We start from the raw sequence: 20,320 nt of genomic DNA on the forward strand, positions 1-20,320 counted from the left end.
TCTCCCCTCACAGTGCAAGAGAGCAGGGAGAGGGGAGCGTTCAGGTGTGCCTAGCCAATTCTAAACCCCAAATCCTGGGCTTGGTTCTAGCTTGCAGTTGCTATTTTAGTAGCTTTATACTATCCAGAGGTCTCAAGGATGAAAAGCTATATCGGTACTGAGCAAGACCTGTGCCCAGACTAAGAAACAGGGCAGAAACTGCCATACTAGTTAAGATTTCCTGGGATTTGAAGAGAGTATGGGGTGTGTGGAAAGTAGGGAGATGGTGTGTAAATGCCCTGCACAGGGCTTGAGGGGAGAGCTAGAGCACTCCTTCCCACTGCTTCCTTCCAGTGTGGAATTTATACTCCACCTAATGGGGCCTGGCTCTGATATCCGAAGCAGGCAGCACAGCATCTCTCGCTTTGCTTGGAGAATGTGGGCATCTGCATGTCACTTATTTTGGGTATAGAGCGGGCCCCTACATTTGGGACTTCAACCCAGAGGGTATAAACATGGGAAGTCATATTTGCTAAGGCCTTTCTAGCTGATACAGAATATTTACCCTGCTACTAGACCCAAATCTACAGAGCAGAGGCCACAGGTGGTATCAGACAGAGCTGACTGAAGAGGCTTCAGTCCAAGAGAAACTTCAGGCCAGGCCTGCTTTCCAAAGCCCTGGGGCTGGAGAGAACTCTGCCCCTGCCCGCAGACATGCGAGCTTAGCCACTTGAGTGAATCTGCTCCTTGCCGCAGGTTCTGTTGAGGTGAGGCAGAGATGGGGGTGGGGGAAGTGAGACAATGGGCTGGAACTGTTGATGCCCAGCCAACTACTTAACTAATTAAAACAATTAAACTGTTAAGAAAATTTTTGTGGTTTTATTGTATCATGAGGCATTGAAACATCTGAACAAATCAATATCTGGGCGGTTGGTGAGGCAGCTGCTTTCTCCTTCACTTCTTTGGGTTACTAGAGCAACTTGTCAGTAGATTAAAAAACAAAACAAAACAAAATAAAACAAAAACAAAACCCGACAATCGTTTGCATTACTTAAGTCTTTCCAAGGCATGCGCTGGTACAACACAAACTTCCTGTCAGATGCGACTAGTCTAGCATCCAAACATCATGCACAACACCGTGGTGACAGAAGCGCCCTGCACCCGCTCCCGCCTCGGCCCTGCTCGTTTGTGTATGATATTTGGAGCATCTGCAGGAGTGAGCTAGGATTGGGAAGAGGGAGGAGGAAACAGCGTGACTGTCTGGCCAGGAGGAGGTCAGCCGAAGTTGTGCAGGGCGAGCCTGAACATGTCATTGGTGCAAACCCAAGCATCGTTGATGTTCTTTAATAGAAACATCTGGTGGAAACCCATGATGGGATCTTCATCAGCCTGTACGAACGGAGAAAGAACAGATTCAGTGAGGGGCTAAGGAACGGAAAGGATGTTTAATGGTAGTACAAGCTTGGGATCAGGTACTAATTATCTTAACCCTGAATTCAGTACAGAATAGGTATTTGTGAATGTGAATTACTATGTGGGAAACTGCTGGTCACACAGGTGATCAATAAATGGCTACTCACATGTATATTGAAAGGCAGCACACTTTACCACTTAGCTAGGCAGCAGAGCAGAGGACTTGCCTGTCTTTTAGCTCAATGTCTCAGGGCAGAAGTGATCAAAAATTTTAAGGAATCTTGAAACACTACTATTTATTAATTTATCCCAATCAGAAGAAACTACTGATAAATGGTTTACATCTTAAAATTGAGTTCACATTGGGGCCAATGGCACATATCTGTCAGTGTGTATATGACAAGGCTATTTAAACAAGCAAACCAGGGCTGGAGAGATGGCTCAGTGATTAAGAGCACTGACTGCTCTTCCAGAAGTCGAGTTCAATTCTCAACAACCACGTGGTGGCTCACAACCATCTATAATGGGATCCGATACCCTCTTCTGGTGTGTCTGAAGACAGCTATAGTGTACTCATATACATTAAATGAATAATTAATCTTAAAAAACAAAAAAACAAACTAGCAAATAAGCCCGGCTCCCCCAAACAAATAAATACAATACACACAAATTTCACAAGAGGATCAGAATTTTATAAGGCATTGGAATAGGATGGGGAATGACCAGCATAACACTGCAATAGAAAGAGGCAGACCCCAAACTCTTAACCACAATTCAGAAAAGCAGGATGAGGCCTAGTGCTTGCACGCATGCTCCGGCTTCACCTTTCTCTAAGATTTAGTGTAACGAGGATCATCTGGAGCTCCGGCCGGGCCACTAACACCAGCAGGAATCTGAAACTAGGTGGGAAGTGCCTGGTACTTATCACTGCTTATTACTCCAGCCCAAGAAAGCAGAGGATGAGCTCCCGGAAATGCCCCGCAACCCCGAGGGCCTACTTGGTTGCAGGTTATGGGCAGAGCGTTCTGAAACCGCAAGAGGAACTGATAGAAAAGTAAGGCGTAGTCCAGAGAGCTACGGTCTGGCAAAGGGGACAGGCAATCTGTCCTGCTCTGTGAAGAGGCTTTTGGCAAGTGTCTGACTATAAGGATGACAGGTAAAGGAGGGGTAAAGGAGACAGGCAGTGACACACATCTTAAATGGCTAGAGGCTCTTGCCCTACAACCCTGGTGACCTGAGTTGGATCTCTGGGACCCATGTGAAAATGAAAGGAAACAAGCTGTCCTCTAACCTCTGTCTGCGTATTATGGCATAATACAACCATTAAGGACACATACAATATATATTTTTTCATTTTCTTTTTCTTATGGGAAAAGGGAAATAAACAAGGTGGGACTTCATTTGCTTTGACAGGTGGAAGAGCCAGCTTGGGCCAGTCATGGTAGTACACTCTTTTCATCTCAGTATTAAACAGAGGCAGGAGGATCTCTGTGAATTAGAGGGCTTGGTCTACACAGCAAGACCTTGTCTCAAAGAGAGAATGTGGGAGCACCAGCTTGGGTGGTAGCATTGAGGGCTATCTGAGGATTATCTCTGTCTCAGTGCCCAGTCAGCAGGTCTGTCTATACCTCAGGATGACACAAGAGTTTGGCAGGACAGCTTCACCCTGCTCCTATTCATCTTGCCCCCTTTCCATAATAGCTCTAGACCAGTGCTTGTCACTAGAACTTTCTGCAACTACAGCCACTGACCACAAGCACTATACAACTAAGGAAGTCCATGTTAATTTAATTAGCACAATTTAAAATTGTATGGAGCCAGTGAGACCTGACCTCAAAAATAAATAAATACGTAGATATAATTGTGGGGCCCAGGGAGGGGCTCAATGTAAGAAAGCATCTGTCTAGCCTGTACTCAATATCCAGCACCAACGAAAGAAGGGAGCGGGGAAGGTAAAGGCCAGTTGCAGTTCATGGCTGTTACACTAAACAATGCAGGGCTGGGCAGCCACTTTGATGGGTTTGGTTTTGTTTGGACAGTCACTTTGGATGTCCCCCCAGTAAGTAGGTTACATCCACAGAGAAGGCACAGAGCTCTGCTTTGCCTGCCTACTCCTGCCCTGAAACACAGTGGCACTGCTACCTTGAGCTGGCCCACAACCATGCTGATGATGCAGCTGTCTGGTGTAGGCTGGTGGTCCTGCGCCGTGATGCTATGCTGAATTTTCTGGAACGGAAGGCTCTGCAAGAGAAAGAATGGGAGGTAAGCTGGGGGCAGAAGAGACATGAACGAAGGCACCTGGATCTCAGCTCTGGACCCTACTCACAGATAGCTTCTCCACAATGGCGGCTTTCCCCTGGAACTGCTGTCCTTCCCACGTAAGGCATGATGCATCAATCTAAAATGTGTGTAGAAAAGAAATACAGTCAGGAGAGACAGTGAGAGGGACTGACTGGGGGGACAGGACAGTGACAGAGCACCTGTCCTATGTGCATGAAGGCCTGGGTACAATCCCTCTAACTCATAAAGACAAATCCTATTATCTAGGATGAATTTGTTCCAGCTCCTAAGACGCCTTTATTTCCAAGATGTCTGGACGAGCCCTGACATTCTGGAAGATGCCCTGACAACTTCTGACGGCTCAACCAGGATCTATGGCTATGCCTTCCTTCCTGGCTAGATCCGTTTGCTTAGCCTGACTGAATGCCCCCGTGTTGCTGAATCTCAGGCAGCTACCTGAAGAATGAATCAGAATGAATTATCATTAAAACACGAAGCAATGCCCACCTAGAAAGCCCTTGGGTTAACTTTATTCTATCCCCACAGGCACTCAGATGCTCTGGCCTCAAAAGAAGCTGCACATGGGAACCCCCAGAAGCCTGCACTGCATTGAAAATGTTCATGGCTGCTACCTCCAAAGGATAATGAATCCTAATCTAGACTTGGTACAGAGAGACCAGGTCTCCTAAGGACTTCGTGGCCTGATAAAGTGCCAACCACACTGAATGACAAAGCCCAAACTCCTTGTCCAGGAACCCACAATTGCTACTCTTGATATCCATACTGATCCCCTAGGTTTTTGTTCTGGCTCTCACATTGGAGACTTACATAAATTGCGCCTAGTTGGGTTCTGTCGTTATCAAATAACTGGTAGTAATGCTGAATAAAGCTGGATCCAATCTGCTCCCAAATTGGCTTGTCTCCCATCCTGGAGAGTCACCCACCTTTGAGACCTGCAAGACCAGCAAGACAAAGACAGAAATGTTAGTATCACAGAAGCAAGAAGCAGCCTGTCTTCTCCTAGCCTCCTCATGCAGAAAGATCTCTGTTGATACCCGTTCAGGGTATGTGACAAGCCTGGGGGTCTCACAGACCTCACCCAACCCTGACCAGTGGTAGGGACCACATTTAGCCCATCTTCTAAGGACCTCTAGGTTGATGACAGGGTGCCAAGCATACAAGATGGTTGAGGCAATACCCGGGGTGAAAGAAAACCAGAATAGGCCCTATGTCCAATAACTGGAGAAGAAGGAACTAAGCACCAGCCCCAGGTCCACGTCTTCCTTTCATCCTTTCAATAACCTCCAAGGCCACAGTTGCTGCGCTCCACCCACTAATCAGACGAGGAACTACTCATGTTTCTGTGTAGAACATTTCTCTTTTCGCCTTCAAGCTTCCCATAATGTCTTAGGGATGTGATGGTGATGGGGGGTTGGAAGGACACATGGCTTCTAAAGACTCCATTCCTGGCCACAGCAAGTCCCAAGGAGCCACCTAACACCCCTGAGACCCGGTGATTCTTGACCCGATCTTTGCTGGTATCAGTTCTTCAGTGATAAAGCTATTCTCTATTCATGTCAGAGCTGAGAAAGGGAAAAATAAATGAAGGCATGAGTGGGCGCATCCTGTCTCACCACTACCCTGCTCCTGAGGAGTATCTCCATACAGCTCGAGGCCACCATCCCAAAGACACTGATGAAAACCCCAAGATGGCTTTGTTAAAGCCTCCAAGAGAAGGCAAGCACACTCACTTCCTGTGGCCAAGACCCATCTGCTGCTCTGTATGGTTCTGACTCAGAGGAGCACATACTCTGTCCTGAGAATAGGTCTGAGACGTAACAGTACGAGGGAAACTTCACCCCAGCAGAAAAGCATTCGTTGTGGTAGGAGCTGATACACGACACTGCTTCTAGGGCTCCCACATCCTCCTCTGCAAAACTGAAGACAGTAACTCCAGCTTGCTGGTGGTTATGTAGCTTACCATGCTAAGCACTAAGTCTCTATGACCTCACAGAAGGCCAGAGGAGCCAGCAGGAAGGGACAGAGTAAAGGAACAGAGATGAATCCAATCCTCCAGCCTAGGATACTCTAGCCAATGAAAGGCCAGGAAATGAAGCCAGTTTTATTTTAAGTTCCCTAGGAGGTAGCTGTACTAAAAATAGCAACCATGCTCAGATGACTAAGAAATGTCCAGGAAAGTCTAAAACAAGCAGAGGAGAAAGCTTGGATCCAGCCATGCCCGTATACAGGAACACAAGGTGTGTCCCAGTTCACATTTGTAGCAAGAAACAAATCAACAAATGAAAGAAGCATAGAATCTACAATCATTTTCACATGCAGTTTGGGTCAAATTTCTAAATTTCCAAGAAATGTACACATTTCCTACCCTTACATTTCTGCACCTTCTACCATAGTATCCACTCAGCATGCCCCAAACTGCAGAAGCCAAGATACTTAGTCCAGTTCCCAAGAGCTCTCAGGGAAAGCTGCAGGAAGAATGAGGGTCAGACTTCCTTCTGCTCTCAACCCATATTAACGGGAGGACCTAGAAAAGAACACACCAGGCAGAAGAAACAGTACCATCAAGTATGTGACAGCACCAAACCAGCTGACGGATGGAAACTGGGACATCAGAAAAGGAAAGGAAGGCTGAGAAGAGAAACAGGCTAGTGTATGCTAAGACAGTGGGGCAGCACAGGAAATAGGGGGGTGTCTCTTTCATTTTCAGTAGTATTGTCCTATCTATCTTATTTACCCAAAGTTTCTATCTGGGATAGAGTCTCACTAGGCTGACCTAGAACATGCTACGCAGATCAGACTGGTTTCCATCTGACTTTGCCTCCTGAGTTTTATTAAAGAAATGCACACACTACCATGTCCAGGTAGGTAGGGTTTTGTTTTGTGTTTGCTTCTTTTGAAGCAGGGTCCTAGTATGTAGCCCTGGCTGCCCTTGAGTTTGCTATGTAGATCCACCTGACTGCCTGCAGAGGTGTACACCACCACACCCAGCAGTAGAGTGAGCTAACTCTCTAACAGGAAAAATCTCTGACTAAAGCAGTAACAGCGGGACAAAATGAAACACTGGTCCACATCGGCAGCATAAGGACTGGGGAACAAGAGAACTTAGGAGCTCTCAGAGAGGTGAAAAGGAATCTTCAAAACTGGATAAAGTTTGGCCTGGTACTACAAGCCTATAATGCTAGCTACTTGAAAAGCTAACTTAAGAAGAACCCTGGTCCAAAGCTACAGAGTGAGTTCAAGGCCAATTTGGGTAACTTAGTGGTATCTTGTCTCAAAATATAAAATAAAGGAAGGCCTGGGTGGAGAGCGCTTGCCTAATATACACAAAACCTTGGGTGTGATCCTCAGCAATGAGAAGACCAGATCTAAGCGGCATATGCCTGTAACACTAAGACTTGGGAAGTAGAGGCAGGAGGATCAAAAGCCCAAGGTGTCTCTTGGCTACACAAGGAATTAGAGGCCAGTCTAGGCTAGAAACACAGTTTCAAAAACAAAACAAGACAAACTAACAAATCCAAAACCAAAGACTGCATAAAGACCTTTGCTTTAAGGAAACCAAAGGCAGCCCCAGGAGCCAACACTAACTTTACTCCAGGTCTGCCTGACTGTGCACTTATTGCCATGGCCTGAACATATGACATGTGATAAGGTTCCCATGTCACCGTGCTGTAGATATAAGAAAACGTAGGAGAGGTTGAACAATGCAGAAGGGCTCACCTAAAGTTCATTCAGATATCAGGGCTGACATGGTCTTGTCTAACTGAACCCTAAATCACAAAGTTGGTCACATACTCCCTTTACCACTGTAGCCATTGTCTAAAGCTGACCCTAAACTAGGCTTGGTATTGCCTTCCTCCAGTCCCAGCACTCAGGCAGGCCAGGGCTACAAGGCAAGACCCCTCTTAAAATAAGCAGCCAGGAACATGGTACATCCTGTAATTCTAGCACTTGGTAGGCTACAGTAGGACTGTTGTAGTTCCAGGCCACTAGACTGTACAGTGACACAACTATTTCAAAAAATTAGATTCAATTGTGATGGTACAGGCTAACCCCAGCACTTGGAGGCAGAGGCAGGAGGATCTCTGTTGAGTTCAAGGCCACCATGGTCTACATAGTGATATCCAGGCCAGTCAGAGCTATGTAGCAAGACCCTGTAACTTACAAACAAACAAACAGAACCAACCAACCAAGGGACTAGAGAGAGCACTTAGCTGTCACTATTGTTTCCTGCTCTTCTAGAGGATCCTAATTTGGCTCACAGCATCTACACTGGGTGTTGAACAACTGCTTGTAACTCTAGCTCCAATGATACCTTCTTTTGGCCACACAACAGACATATAAAAAACACAAAAACCAAAACCATATAACATAAACTGCTAGTGTGACATGTAATCATAATCCCAGCTTTTGGGATGCTGAGGTGGAAAGATTGTTGGAAGATCAAGGCCAGCCTGGGGAGCAACACAGTGAGTTCAAGACTAGCCAGGGCTAGAGTGAAAGCCTAGCTAAAAAAAAAAATTCTGGAGCTGGAGAGATGGCTCAGTGGTTAAGAGCACTGACTGCTCCTCCAGAGGTCCAGAGTTCTGATTCCCAACAACCACATGGTGGCTCACAACCATCTGTAATGGGATCTGATGCACTCTTCTGGTGTGTGTCTGAAGAGAGCTACAGTATATAAATAATAGTAATAAATCTTTAAAAAAGAAGAAAAAGAAAAACGCAAGATGGGGCTGGAGATGGCAGAGTGGTTAAAAGCTTTAGCCTTTCTTCCAGAGAACCTGGGTTCACTTCCCAGCACCCACATAAACTCTCCAACTCTGATGCTCTCTTCTGGCCTCCAAGGGGAGCAGGCTCATACAAAACACCCATACAAATGAAATACATAAAAACGAGAAGAAGCAGTGCACACCTTTAATCCCAGCCCTCAGGAAGCTGAGGTTCCCAGAATTTGATAGTAGCCTGATCTACACAGTAAGTTCTAGGTACCCAGAGTTACACTAGACCCTGTCTCAAAAGCAAAACCAAAAAAGCCAAAACAAGAAAGAACAAGACAAGCAAAGAGGATCAGACCCTATAAGTTGTGCTGGTGATAATCTATGCCCATCCATCCCTGTCTTGCTGGCCATTCATTCTGTCTGCATCTAACACCACACACACACACACACACACACACACACACACACACACACACACATACAAACAACAGGCCCAGTGGTTGCTCACCAGGACTTATGTGAATGTCATTTCCTGGTCAGGATACAATGACTTGCTTGGTCAATTCTTATTCTTCCTCCAAGACACTGATCAGACAGACCTACTTGTTTGTCAACTCATTATCAGGCAGCAGTGCTGACCCATCTCAAGTATAAACCCCATCAACTTTCCTGGAGCAGGCTGGACTCAAACTCAGAGAGCCAACTGCTTCTGCCTCCCAAATACTGGGCTTAGTTAAATGTGTGCCCACAACACCTGGCCACCTGTGCCAATTTTCATGCACATAATCGTTACACATCCTTCCCTACTACAGAATGTACAGAACAGCAATTGATTCAATTTAAACTTACAGTTTAAAGACAGCATTCCTGAATCCAAAAAGCAGCAGAATACAGAGGCCCTTCCCATCCACACGCACGACTCCCTGGGGAGGGGTCCAGGACAGGGCTGAATGCGTCCTCAGAACATCAGCCAGAAAGCCCTGGGCGTGTTCTTAACATGTTTACTTGAAAGTAAAAGCCCGAAACAAAGGACTCACAGACGCAGTCTCACATCAGATTAAGAACTAACCTTCAGGGGCTGGAGAGATGGCTCAGCAGACTGACTGCTCTTCTCTTCCAGAAGTCCTGAGTTCAAATCCCAGCAACCACATGGTGGCTCACAACCATCTGTAATGGGATTCGATTCCCTCTTCTGGTGTGTCTGAAGACAACTACAGTGTACTCATATACATAAATAATTCTTTAAAAAAATAAGTAAATTCTGTTAAATATTGACCTAAAAAAAGCTTTATCTGCATTTTTAAATCTCAAGGGTCCCCAATAGCAGTGATCTGCACATCATGGAGACGCTGGTCTCAAAACCAGGCACAGATGAAGCAGAGAGAGAACTGTGCAAAGAACCTTATGTACACTCCCCAACCCTAGCAATACTCATGAGAGAGATGAACCAAAGGAGACCCAGTAAGCCCATAAGCTCAGCAGCTGCTGGGTAGAATTGGACTGTCCAAGTTTGGTGGGCCTCAGAGCCAGGACTCCAATGACAACCTGAGTTCTCTTAGGGATAAAAATGAGCCGACTGAATCCGTGAAACAGGAGCCTCTGGGCATGAAGCCCTCAACCTCTGAGAGCAGCAAAGCAGGCCGCTCTCAGAGATTTTTACTCTAAGCGCTAAAGATGGACATATGTAGTAGTTCATGCCTATAATCTCAGCACTCAGGAGGTCTAGAGAGGAATACTGTGTGAGTTCTAGGCCAGTCTGTGCTAAAGAGATGCCTTGTGTCAAAACAAACAAGCAAGCAAGCAAACAATGAGTATCATCAGGAGACTACAAAGATGACTCAGCAGTTAAGATAATTTACTGAACACCTAGGTTAAACACCTCGGCTCAAGCCGGGCGTGGTGGCGCACGCCTTTAATCCCAGCACTTAGGAGGCAGAGGCAGGTGGATTTCTGAGTTCGAGGCCAGCCTGGTCTACAAAGTGAGTGCCAGGACAGCCAAGGCTACACAGAGAAACCCTGTCTCGAAAAACCAAAAAAAAAAAAAAAAAAAAAAAAACACCTCGGCTCAGCTCCCAGCATTCATGTATTGACTATCAACCAACTAGAATGCCAGTTCCACAGGATTCAAAACTGACATCTGTGCACACCTGCACGTCCACAGTGTATGGACAGACATGCGATGAGAGCAGACACGTGAGAAGGGTCAGAAGTTTGGCAAGATGACTCTGTAGGTGAAAGCATTTACTACCAAACCTGTTGGAGCCAACACAGCAGAAGTAGAGAACAGATAACTCCAAGTTGTTTTCTGACTTTTACATGCATTGTAGCGTACCCCCTCCCCACAAAACATAATAAAGTAAAATAAAAGGGTTGGAGGTGTGTGTAGTACAGTTGTGGAGCACTTACTCTGTGTGAAGCCCTGAGCTCCTCCAGCCACACCCACATTCACATGCAGGGTAGTAGCAACCTAGACAGGAAGGTCCAGCAGGGTACCTGCCTGTCCTTCTGTCTGGCTGTAACGGTACACACTCGTATTCCCACCACTTGGGAATCGAAGGCAGAGGACCAGGAGTGTAAGGTTATATCTGACTACATAGGGAGAGCAAGGCCAGTCCAGACTACAATAAATAAAGCAAAACTGGAAAACCCTGCATGGCTAAGAGCACTTACTGTTGCAAAGGACCTCGATTCAGCTCCCAGCACCCACACAGAGCCTTACCACCTTCTTGGGCACCAAGCACAGCACTCATACACATAAAATAGTAAAAACAAATCTTAAAGTAATTTTTAAAAAATCCTGCCTCTCTAGTCTCACAATGATGTAGAATCCAGAATATGTAACTCAGGATCTGTGACCTTCCAATACTTCCTAGTATTTGGAAGAAACCCTCATTACTACTGTATCCTCAATCCTCAAGGCCCTGAGCCCTCCTGGCTGTCTAATCTTGGCTTTGCCACCTACTTTCTTCCCTTGTTAGCAACCACATTGGGCAATTGAGGCCATTCCCACCTGAGAACTTTGTAGTCATTGCTCCTTTTACTGCATTTAGTGTGTGTGTGTGTGTGTGTGTGTGAGAGAGAGAGAGAGAAAGAAAGAGAGAGCAAGAGAACACGAGTGAGCAAGAGTGCATGTGTGTGAGAATGCCTGGGTCCAAGTGTATGCAGGGCAGAGGAAAACTTGCAGGAGTTGGTCTCTCTTCCCATCACTTGGTTCCCAGGAACTGAAGGCAGGCTTAGCAGCACACACCTTTTACCCACTAGGCTGCTATTCCTCCTGCACAGGCCTTTATCCCCGGCCCCCAGGGATCTTAAGCAAGGTTTGATGCTGTGACTCTCCAGCCCAGCCCCTCACTGGTTCTTACACCTACACCTGGTACTTCAAGTCCCCGAGTTGTCGGACCCCCCTGGCTGTCTAATCTTGACTTTGCCACCTACTTTTTCAGGCATTTTGCTAGTTTTAGAACAGATGGAGACCTTACACTCTTGCAACTAGATACCTGGTACTCCGTCATGTGTCAATTCAATCAAATGTCACCTCTTCACTGGTGCATTCGCTGACCACACTTCTTTAACGGGTTATTTACTGGTGCAGGACAATCACAGTGGTGACGACACCAAGCTAATCCCAGCAACCATTAGCAATCAATCCTGTAGCTGCTCAAAGAGGAATGGGAGTCTTGTGAGCCCCTCCCCTCTGTGGTGAAATGTCAATGGCCCAGTGTTGTGCAGGTAACCATTGCTGCTGTGGGCTCATGAGTGCCTCAATCATGCCATGTCCAGAAAGCTGGTTACTCATGTTCTCTCCTGTACGGGTTTCCCAGCATTCACCCTGCCAGAGCACCGTACTTTATTGTGCTCTGAATCCCTGACCAGGGCATTCTTAATGTTTCTATTGTACCTGGCCCAGCCCTCAATCACTTTTGCTGACTAAGTGGATGAATGTGTGGGAGCCTAACCTAGGCTGGCTGTTCTCTGCTCAGTGACCCATGTTCTCCTTCACCCACACCTTGTATCTAAGATGTCAAGAAATGATCCTTTGATCCATTTAGCTACCTGAGTGACATGTGGCAAGTGGAGCCTGGCCACAACACTTTCTTTCAATCCGAAGGCCCTAGTCACCTCGGGGACAGCTATGGCGGACACAAAGACAACTCCTTCAAGATCTGGACGTTAGGCTGCTTCACTTCTCCCTTGAGTTATTGTCTTGTCTTCTCATCAGTAACTTGGGCAAATTAGGGAGAAATTAACCAAGGTGGTAAAGAAGAACTCAGTGGTAAGGAGTTATCATCAGCCTCCAACTGAGAGGCAACACAGGGGGGCATTCTCGACCCAGAAAGGGCAACTGCCCAACCCACCACTCCATTGCTTCGAGTTTAGAGACATTTTGGTGCATAGGTGATTAGCCCAGGCAGAGCCCCTTCCCAGAACTGACATCTGAAGTCTATATATTCCTAGCACCACTCGGACCTTTTCCTATGCCTGGAGGCCTCCAGAGTCCAGACTGACCCAGGAGCTGAAGCCTGAGGCCTGAGCTCCATACTCTGCTCTGCACTTATTACCCCAGTGACCTCCCTTTCCCAGGTAGTTGCACAAGATCTCTAAAGCCCTAGGCTTTCTTTAGCTTCTATTTGTGAACTGAGTTTCAGGGCTTGAACGCTCTGAAGAGGCACTGTGGTAGGGAGTGAGGCTCAATAACTGCTTCCACCATCTTCCACTACCATCCTCGGCCAGCACTGCTGTGATACCACGAGACTGAGCAGAGCTGAGAAAAAAAGGACTGAGTCTACAGATGGTAAAAGGACCCTTCCTCTTTCCTGTGTCCTCTGACTTGAGCCTCATAATGAACTGGTTCTACAAGGTTGGTATAGTTATTTTCACCTCAAAAGCCCCCCTGAGGGCTGGAGAGATGGCTCAGAGGTTAAGAGCACTGTCTGCTCTTCCAGAGTTCAATTCCCAGCAACCACATGGTGGCTCACAACCAGCTATGATGAGACCTGGTGCCCTCTTCTGGCCTGCAGGATACATGCAGGCAGAATACTGTGTGCATAATAAATAAATAAATCTTATTAAAAAATTAAAAAAGCCTCCCAGCACAGTCAGCACTTGAGTACCCATAAAGATAGCCAGGATGAACAGGGAAGTAGTAGGTTACCCCAGCAGCTGAGAGCCACGATGGCAGAAACACACAGGGAATAAGGACAGTCCCATGCTTTTCTTCCCTTCTCATATCAGCAAGCTCCAGGCACCCAAGGACGTGAAATACCTGAGCATGTGCTCAGTAGCTCACAGCTGATTCACCACAGGGACAACCACGAGCTTGCATTCTCTCCCATGACTAGAAACCACCTCAAGGTGATACGGCCCCATACAGATCCTTCCAGAGGCAGCAGGCTTTCCTGTTTCTATGAAGGTTGAGATTCAGTTGGAATTGGTAGCACAGGCCTGGAGGCCAAGGATGGAGGATGAGAAAGGGCAGCCGGGACAACCAAGTGAGACCCATCTTAAAAAAGTTAAGAGAGCCAGGGATGGGATGCATGCATAGATCTCTGTATGTGCAAGGCCAGACTGCTTTGGGTTCCAGGACAGCCAGGGCTAATACAGCTCAAAAACAAAAAACAAACAACAACAACAAACCCCAAAACAAAAAGCTTTAAAGGGTTAGATTTGATGTGGTGAGAATTCTGGAATTTTATTTCTTTAAAAAACAGAGGGCTGGTGAGATGGCTCAGCGGGTAAGAGCACCCGACTGCTCTTCCGAAGGTCAAGAGTTCAAATCCCAGCAACCACATGGTGGCTCACAACCATCCGCAACGAGATCTGGCGCCCTCTTCTGGAATGTCTGAAGACAGCTACAGTGTACTTACATATAATAAATAAATCTTTAAAAAAAAAAAAAACAAAACAGAGCTGCATGTTGGTGGTGACAGCACATCCCATTAACCCCAGCACTGGAGGCAGAGATAGGTGCATCTTTGTGAGTTCAAGGCCTAGCCTAGTCAACAGAGTGAGTTCCAGAACAGCCAAGGCTACAAAGTAAACCCTGTTTGAAAGGGGGAAAAAGCCAAAACAAAACAAAACAAAACCCACAGAAATAGTATTATGTTCTTGTTTTGTAACCCAGGTGTGGGGTACAGGGATACTTCAGACTGTCCCTGCGGCTGGCTATGATATGCTTCATGCTCTAGCAGAAGTGTGGCTTTTGCCAGCTGCAGATATAGCATAGTTTCTGCGACTGTGTGACATTTGGAATTCTGGGAACTTTTCAGAGGGAAAATGCTAGGACCCTGAGAGGAAAGGCTGGTGGCAGGTGGTCATTCAGGGGGGTTGGCTGCATTTTGTTAGTAGCTGTGCTTGAAGAAGAAAAAAGAAGTCAGAATCAGAGATCTATATCTCACCCCCCTCTATTCTTTCTCTCCTATCTAGTGATAGGGGTTGAAAAGAGGTGGAGAGGAGATATCAAGGGGGGGGGGGGGCTACAAAGCAGCAAAGACCAGCTATGGTTCAGCGTTAATAATTACAAAATAAAAACTGTGGTTCAACTGAGGTGGAAAATAACGAGGGTTAGAGAAACAATTCACTGGTAGAGAACTTGCCTACTTTACCCATTAGGCCCCAGATCAATCTCCAGGAGCACAAAACAAAGGGGGGAGGGGGAGCTGGAGATGGCTCGGTGGTTAAGAGCACTGACCGCTATTCCAGAGGTCCTGAGTTCAAATCCCAGCAACCACATGGTGGCTCACAACCATCTGTAATGCGATCTGATGCCCTCTTCTGGTGTGTCTGAACAGACATTAAATAAATAAATAAATAAATAACAAAACAAAGGGGTACAGGGCAGCACTGAGGTGACTCAGCAATGAGGTGACTCAGCAGGTAAAGGCACTGTGCTGGCCAATCCTGACAACCTGAGCTCAATTCTCGGGATCCATGTTGCAGAAGAGCAGATTCCCACAGGCTACCCCGACTTCCATGTATACTATGGCATATGTGTGTGAGCAGACACAACCACAAAACGAATACATAAGAAGAGCTGAGCGATAGCTCAGTGGTTAGGAGCACTTAGTGCTATTGCAGAGGACCCAGGTTCAGTTTCCACCACCCACATGGTGGTGCACAACAACCTGTAACCCCAGTTCCAGGGATCTGACTCCCTTATCTAATTTACTAGCACTTGCACAAATGTGATACATTCTGGCATACACAAAATAAAATGAATCTTTAAATTTTTTTTTTTTTTTTTTTTTTTTTGGTTTTTCGAGACAGGGTTTCTCTGTGTAGCCCTGGCTGTCCTGGAACTCACTTTGTAGACCAGGCTGGCCTCGAACTCAGAAATCCGCCTGCCTCTGCCTCCCGAGTGCTGGGATTAAAGGCGTGCGCCACCACGCCCGGCCGAATCTTTAAATTTATATATATATATATATATATATATATATATATAATTTTTTAAAAGAAATGTAAAATATTCGAAACCTATCTTTATTGACTGGCCACTCCAGAGGTGGGGAGCGGAAGAACAGGATGGATTTCAAGGAAAAACTGATTGTCACTTGATCAAGCTGCTCAAGAGGGAGTCTCAGTTAAGTGAGATGTTACACACCCATATTTCAGGTAAGGGGAGAGGCCAGACAATGTCTGTGACACTCCTAGGCATTTTGAGAGTACCCTCCCCCTGCCAGGCATTTTGCCAGTCACTGGAGAGGCAGGTGGACCCACTAAAGTTTTGCCCTCAATGCTCTCTAGCCCGTTAAAAGCCCCCTCTTCTGCACAGCATCAAGAGTCCTCGAAGTTCTCTCCAACTAAGAAGCCCTCAGCACACAAGGCCAGCGCTACTCCCTCACCTTTAGTACTGACACCTTTCTCTAACATCAGGAACAGACAGGATTTGTGCTGTTTTCCCCTCCTGTAGCCTCATCCCAGAGTCAAACATAGAGAAAGGACCAAAGAATGGTTGTGGAACAGAAATCTGAATACTCAGAGAAAAAAAAACACACACACACACAACAAAACAAAACAAACCTTGCTCTTGTCAAATAAAATGCTAATATCCTACTAAGGGAATCCTGAAGCTTATTTTGAGACATGGCCTTATTATATATAGTACTGACTGTCCTTGAACTGTATCTGTTTTTCGAGACAAGATTTCTGTGTCCTAAACTTGAACTACAGACCAGGTTGGTCTTAGCCTAGAGATCCATCTGCCTCTGCCCAAGTGCTGGGATTAAGGAGACGTGTGCCACCCTTTGCCTGGTCCTTGAACTCCAGCCTCCGGCCACTCACCAAGTGATAAGATTACCGGAATCTTTTGCATGACCCTTGGGCAAAGATGCGTGCCTAAAGGTCAAAAGAAACCATCAGAGGTCGTGCTCTTGGGTGGAGCCAGGCTGACAGCCAGCAAGCACCAGCAAAGCTCCTGTCTGCTTCTGACCATGCTGAAGTTCTAAGAGTTTGGCCAGGCTTTAACATCGGTGTTGAGGATTCAAGCTAGTGTCTTCAGGAGCAAACATCCTTACCCACTTCGCGCTCTCTCTCTCTCTCTTACTCTGAAGCAGTGATTCTCAACCTTCCTACTGCCAAGACCTTTTAATAAGGTCCCTCGTGGTGTGTTCGACCCGCAACCATACAACTTTCATTGTTACTTCATAACTGTAACTGCTACGGTTATAAACTGAAATGCTGTGTTTTCTGATGATCGACCCTGTGAAGGGGTCATTCAGCCCTAGGGTTGAGGACCTAAATGGTTTTTGTTATTATCAATGCTGTTTTTGAGGACAGGGTCTTGTCCCAGGCTGGTCTGAAATGCTCGATCACCCCTTCAGTCTCACAAGTGCTAGGACTACAGGTATATATCACCATTTACATTTTATTTATTTATTTAGGTTTTTCAAGACAGGGTTTCTCTGTGTAGCCCTGGCTGTCCTGGAACTCACTCTGTAGACCAGGCTGGCCTCAAACTCAGAAATCCGCCTGCCTCTGCCTCCCAAGTGCTGGGATTAAAGGTGTGCGCCACCACCTCCCGGCTCCTGAGAACTTTTAAGGAATAAGGAGAAACCCAAATTTCTTGAACACTATCTTTTTGATCCTGAAGGTGCAAAAGTATACATGGCCTAGTGTTTATAAAGTTAAGGTTTGATTCCTACCCAACACTATGAAAAGAGGAGAGAGGGGGAGAGGGAGGCAGAGAGAGAAGAGAGAAGAGAGAGAGATCGCCTATGCACACACCACCCAAAAGCTTGGAATATGCAAGCTGATCTACAGCCATAAATATAACTCATCTAAAACCCAGACAAGCTGGAGTTGGTTGAGACAGGGTCTCATGTATCCCAGGCTGACCTTGAATTTCCCATGCAGCTGAAGATGTAACTTGTGATCCTCATGGTCCTACCTCTATGATGGTAACTAAGTAAACTGGACTGCAAGCTTGTACCACCATACCCAGTTTATTCAGTGCTAGTGATCAAACAAGAAATCTATCAACTGAGTTACATCCCTGTCTCCAAGAAAAGTCTGGAAACAGCTGCTTTTAGTTCCAAGTGGCTCCTACTTCTTTGACCTTATATGTTCTGTGGATAGTCCTTCCCCGACTGCTTAGCTTAGCACACCAGGGAGTCTCTCCAGAGCCTATTGGCTAAGTCTTACTTCCATGTGCTTACCAGCTATAATAGAGATTAAGAAGCTGAGTCAGTCCATAGAAGGTAGGCCCTGGTGAGAGCTGACCAATCTTTGCTTGTGGCCTTTGACTAGGGAGAATGAACAGGGAACTGTACTGGAGGGGGAAAAAAAAAAATCAAGTGAAAACCAGAGCAACAGTACTGAGGAAATATTCAGGAAGCAGGGGGCGCTAAAGACAGTGGCTTTCCAGCTTTCTGGCCCTAAGTCAGTCAGTCATCCTAAGAGACTGGACACTCTGTTTGCCCAGGTCTTCAGGACCTCTTAGGCCTTTTAAGAACTGTGACACAGAAGCCAGCAACAGACCAGAGAATCCAACCTGACAAGAGATGCTTTCTGCCAAGTCCTGGGAGCTTTTCTCCACTAGTCCCTAATCATCACTCAAAACAGAAGTGCATTCTCAAAGTCTGCTTACTAGTAACTAGTCAAATACACTACATCCCCAGGAACTCAAGGTGATGGATGACCTGGGGTGCCATTGCTAAGGCACTTTCTCAAGACCCAACCAGCTTCCTGGCTGTTCACAGGCAGCCCTGGCACACGTGAAGAGAAAGCAGACATCGTGACTTCTAGATCTACAAAACAACTTCAAAAGGCAAAACCAGTCTAAGCCAGAGCCATAAGCACAAGGCCCCTTCCACCTTCTCTGGGCTCAAAAACCTCAAGCATGGAGTCCATTTCTTCAGGAATTAAATCCGACCTCATCACTTTAGTAAGGAGTCATCTTCCTGCTAACTCTAGGAGGTTCTAACGTACTTCAGAATTAGGCCCTGAGAAATCTAACAAAAACACTGGAGGCTCACACAACCCACCCCAGAGCTGGAGTCTAGTCATGAATAAGATTGGAGCTGCTTCTCCAAAGATACTAGGTCCATATTTTCCAGGACTAGCTAGAGGTAAAGTCCCACGAGGCATCCCCTCCCACCCCAGAATCCCTGCCCTTGTCCTCCATGCTGGACACTGCAGCACCGGTTCCACCGAGGTAGAGGTTAAGTTTCGTGCACTCCCAGCAGGCAATCAAGCAGAGAAGCGTTCACCTACATCCTAGCCGGGCTATGGTTTGGAACCGGGCAATGGTCCCAAGCCCCAGCAGCGGCAGGAGGGCAACCCTTACCCATGCTGGCTCTGGAGCGAGCTGGGTGGCGTTGCCCATCCCCGGATCTTCGCCGGCGGGTGGTGGGACGTGGGTCTGGGATCGGCCCGCCAACCTGCCTGCAGAGGTTGCAGGATTCGAGCAAGCCAGGCAAGGCCACACAGGGCGGGGCCCTGAGAGCTATCCTGATCGTCCGGACAAGAGAAAAAGATCTGGCCATCAGCCAAGACACAGGGTGGCCCGGACAGCCGTCCGTCAGGCTCTCAGCATTCCCCCGGCCGCGGCCGCAGACAATCCGCGGTAGGCGGAGCCGCGCGCGACACATGGTGCGGGCCCCGTGCCTCTTCGGGCCGCCGTGGGGGTGTGAAGAGGGGAGGGGCCTCCCAGGGCCTCGAAGCAGAAGCTCCCGACGGCCTAGAGCGCGGCTCCTGCGGCCCAGCCCCCGCCCCGGAGCGCTGGCCCCAACACTCACCCGTGGGGCTGGCACGATGGCGGCAGCGGCGGCGGCAACCCAGCGCGGTCTGCGACCGACTGTCCCTTCCCCCTTGCCTTCCCTCGCCCGTCCCGCTGCACTCAGGGAAACGTAGTCCCAATGTGCTCCTTATACGCCTTAGTGATCTTAGCTAGAACTACATTTCCCAGAATGCCATTCGCAGAGGCGCAGCCACGGCTCGCAGCGCGGGAGGAGAGGCTAAGTTAGGGAGGGAGGCGGTCCGGGTGAGCCCCTGAGAATTGTGGTCTAGCGGAAGCCTCTGGAACACGGAGTTGGCGCCAGGCAAGGATCAGGTCTCGGTTGTAGCTGGGTCCCAGCTGGCCTGGCCCCGCCCAAGTTTATGTGGCCGATGGAGCCTGACCCCGCCTCCATGGGAGCCTGGTTTAGCTTGGAGCTGGCTGGCTTGTCCCAACAGCCCCTCCCTAGGCCCCTAGTCCAAAGCCTACTCCCTTTAGGCGCCCTGGCTACCAGCTCTGCTCCTCTAGCATCAACCCACGGGGGCGAAGCCTACTCCTCTCTTGTTCATGAGTTAGCTGTGTCTCAGAGGAAGCCACTTACCCCAAAGTTGGTTGGAAGGTAACTAGGTTTTTATTGAAACTCTAAACACTCATCCGTGGGCCCATAGTTGGAGGGGTTAACCTCACGTGTACAGAGAGGTAT

The 20,320-nt window shown here is 47.4% G+C and overlaps 1 protein-coding gene across 1 annotated transcript; it reads right to left on the bottom strand.

Moving 5' to 3' along the window:
- Positions 1-836: 836 nt before the first annotated feature.
- On the bottom strand, positions 837-19,728 carry Nutf2 (nuclear transport factor 2). The gene is made up of 5 exons (XM_021169999.3): positions 19,640-19,728; positions 4,501-4,625; positions 3,719-3,790; positions 3,535-3,633; positions 837-1,368 (listed from the first exon to the last, which is right to left on the bottom strand). Exons 2-5 carry the CDS (start codon positions 4,597-4,599, stop codon positions 1,255-1,257), a joined length of 384 nt encoding a protein of 127 aa, XP_021025658.1. The 5' UTR covers positions 4,600-4,625; positions 19,640-19,728; the 3' UTR covers positions 837-1,254.
- Between the last annotated feature and the right edge of the window lie 592 nt (positions 19,729-20,320).

This window comes from Mus caroli, unplaced genomic scaffold (genome assembly GCF_978045245.1).
Source record: "Mus caroli unplaced genomic scaffold, Mus_caroli_1 scaffold_10, whole genome shotgun sequence".
NCBI lineage: Eukaryota > Metazoa > Chordata > Mammalia > Rodentia > Muridae > Mus > Mus caroli.

Coding starts and splice junctions, on each gene's coding strand:
- Nutf2 (XM_021169999.3), bottom strand. CDS start 4,599: ATGGGAGACAAGCCAATTTGGGAGCAGATTGGATCCAGCTTTATTCAG. Junction 3,634..3,718: donor CCATTGTGGAGAAGCTATCT/GTGAGTAGGGTC, acceptor TTTCTCTTGCAG/AGCCTTCCGTTCCAGAAAAT. Junction 1,369..3,534: donor TGGTTGTGGGCCAGCTCAAG/GTAGCAGTGCCA, acceptor CCGTTCGTACAG/GCTGATGAAGATCCCATCAT.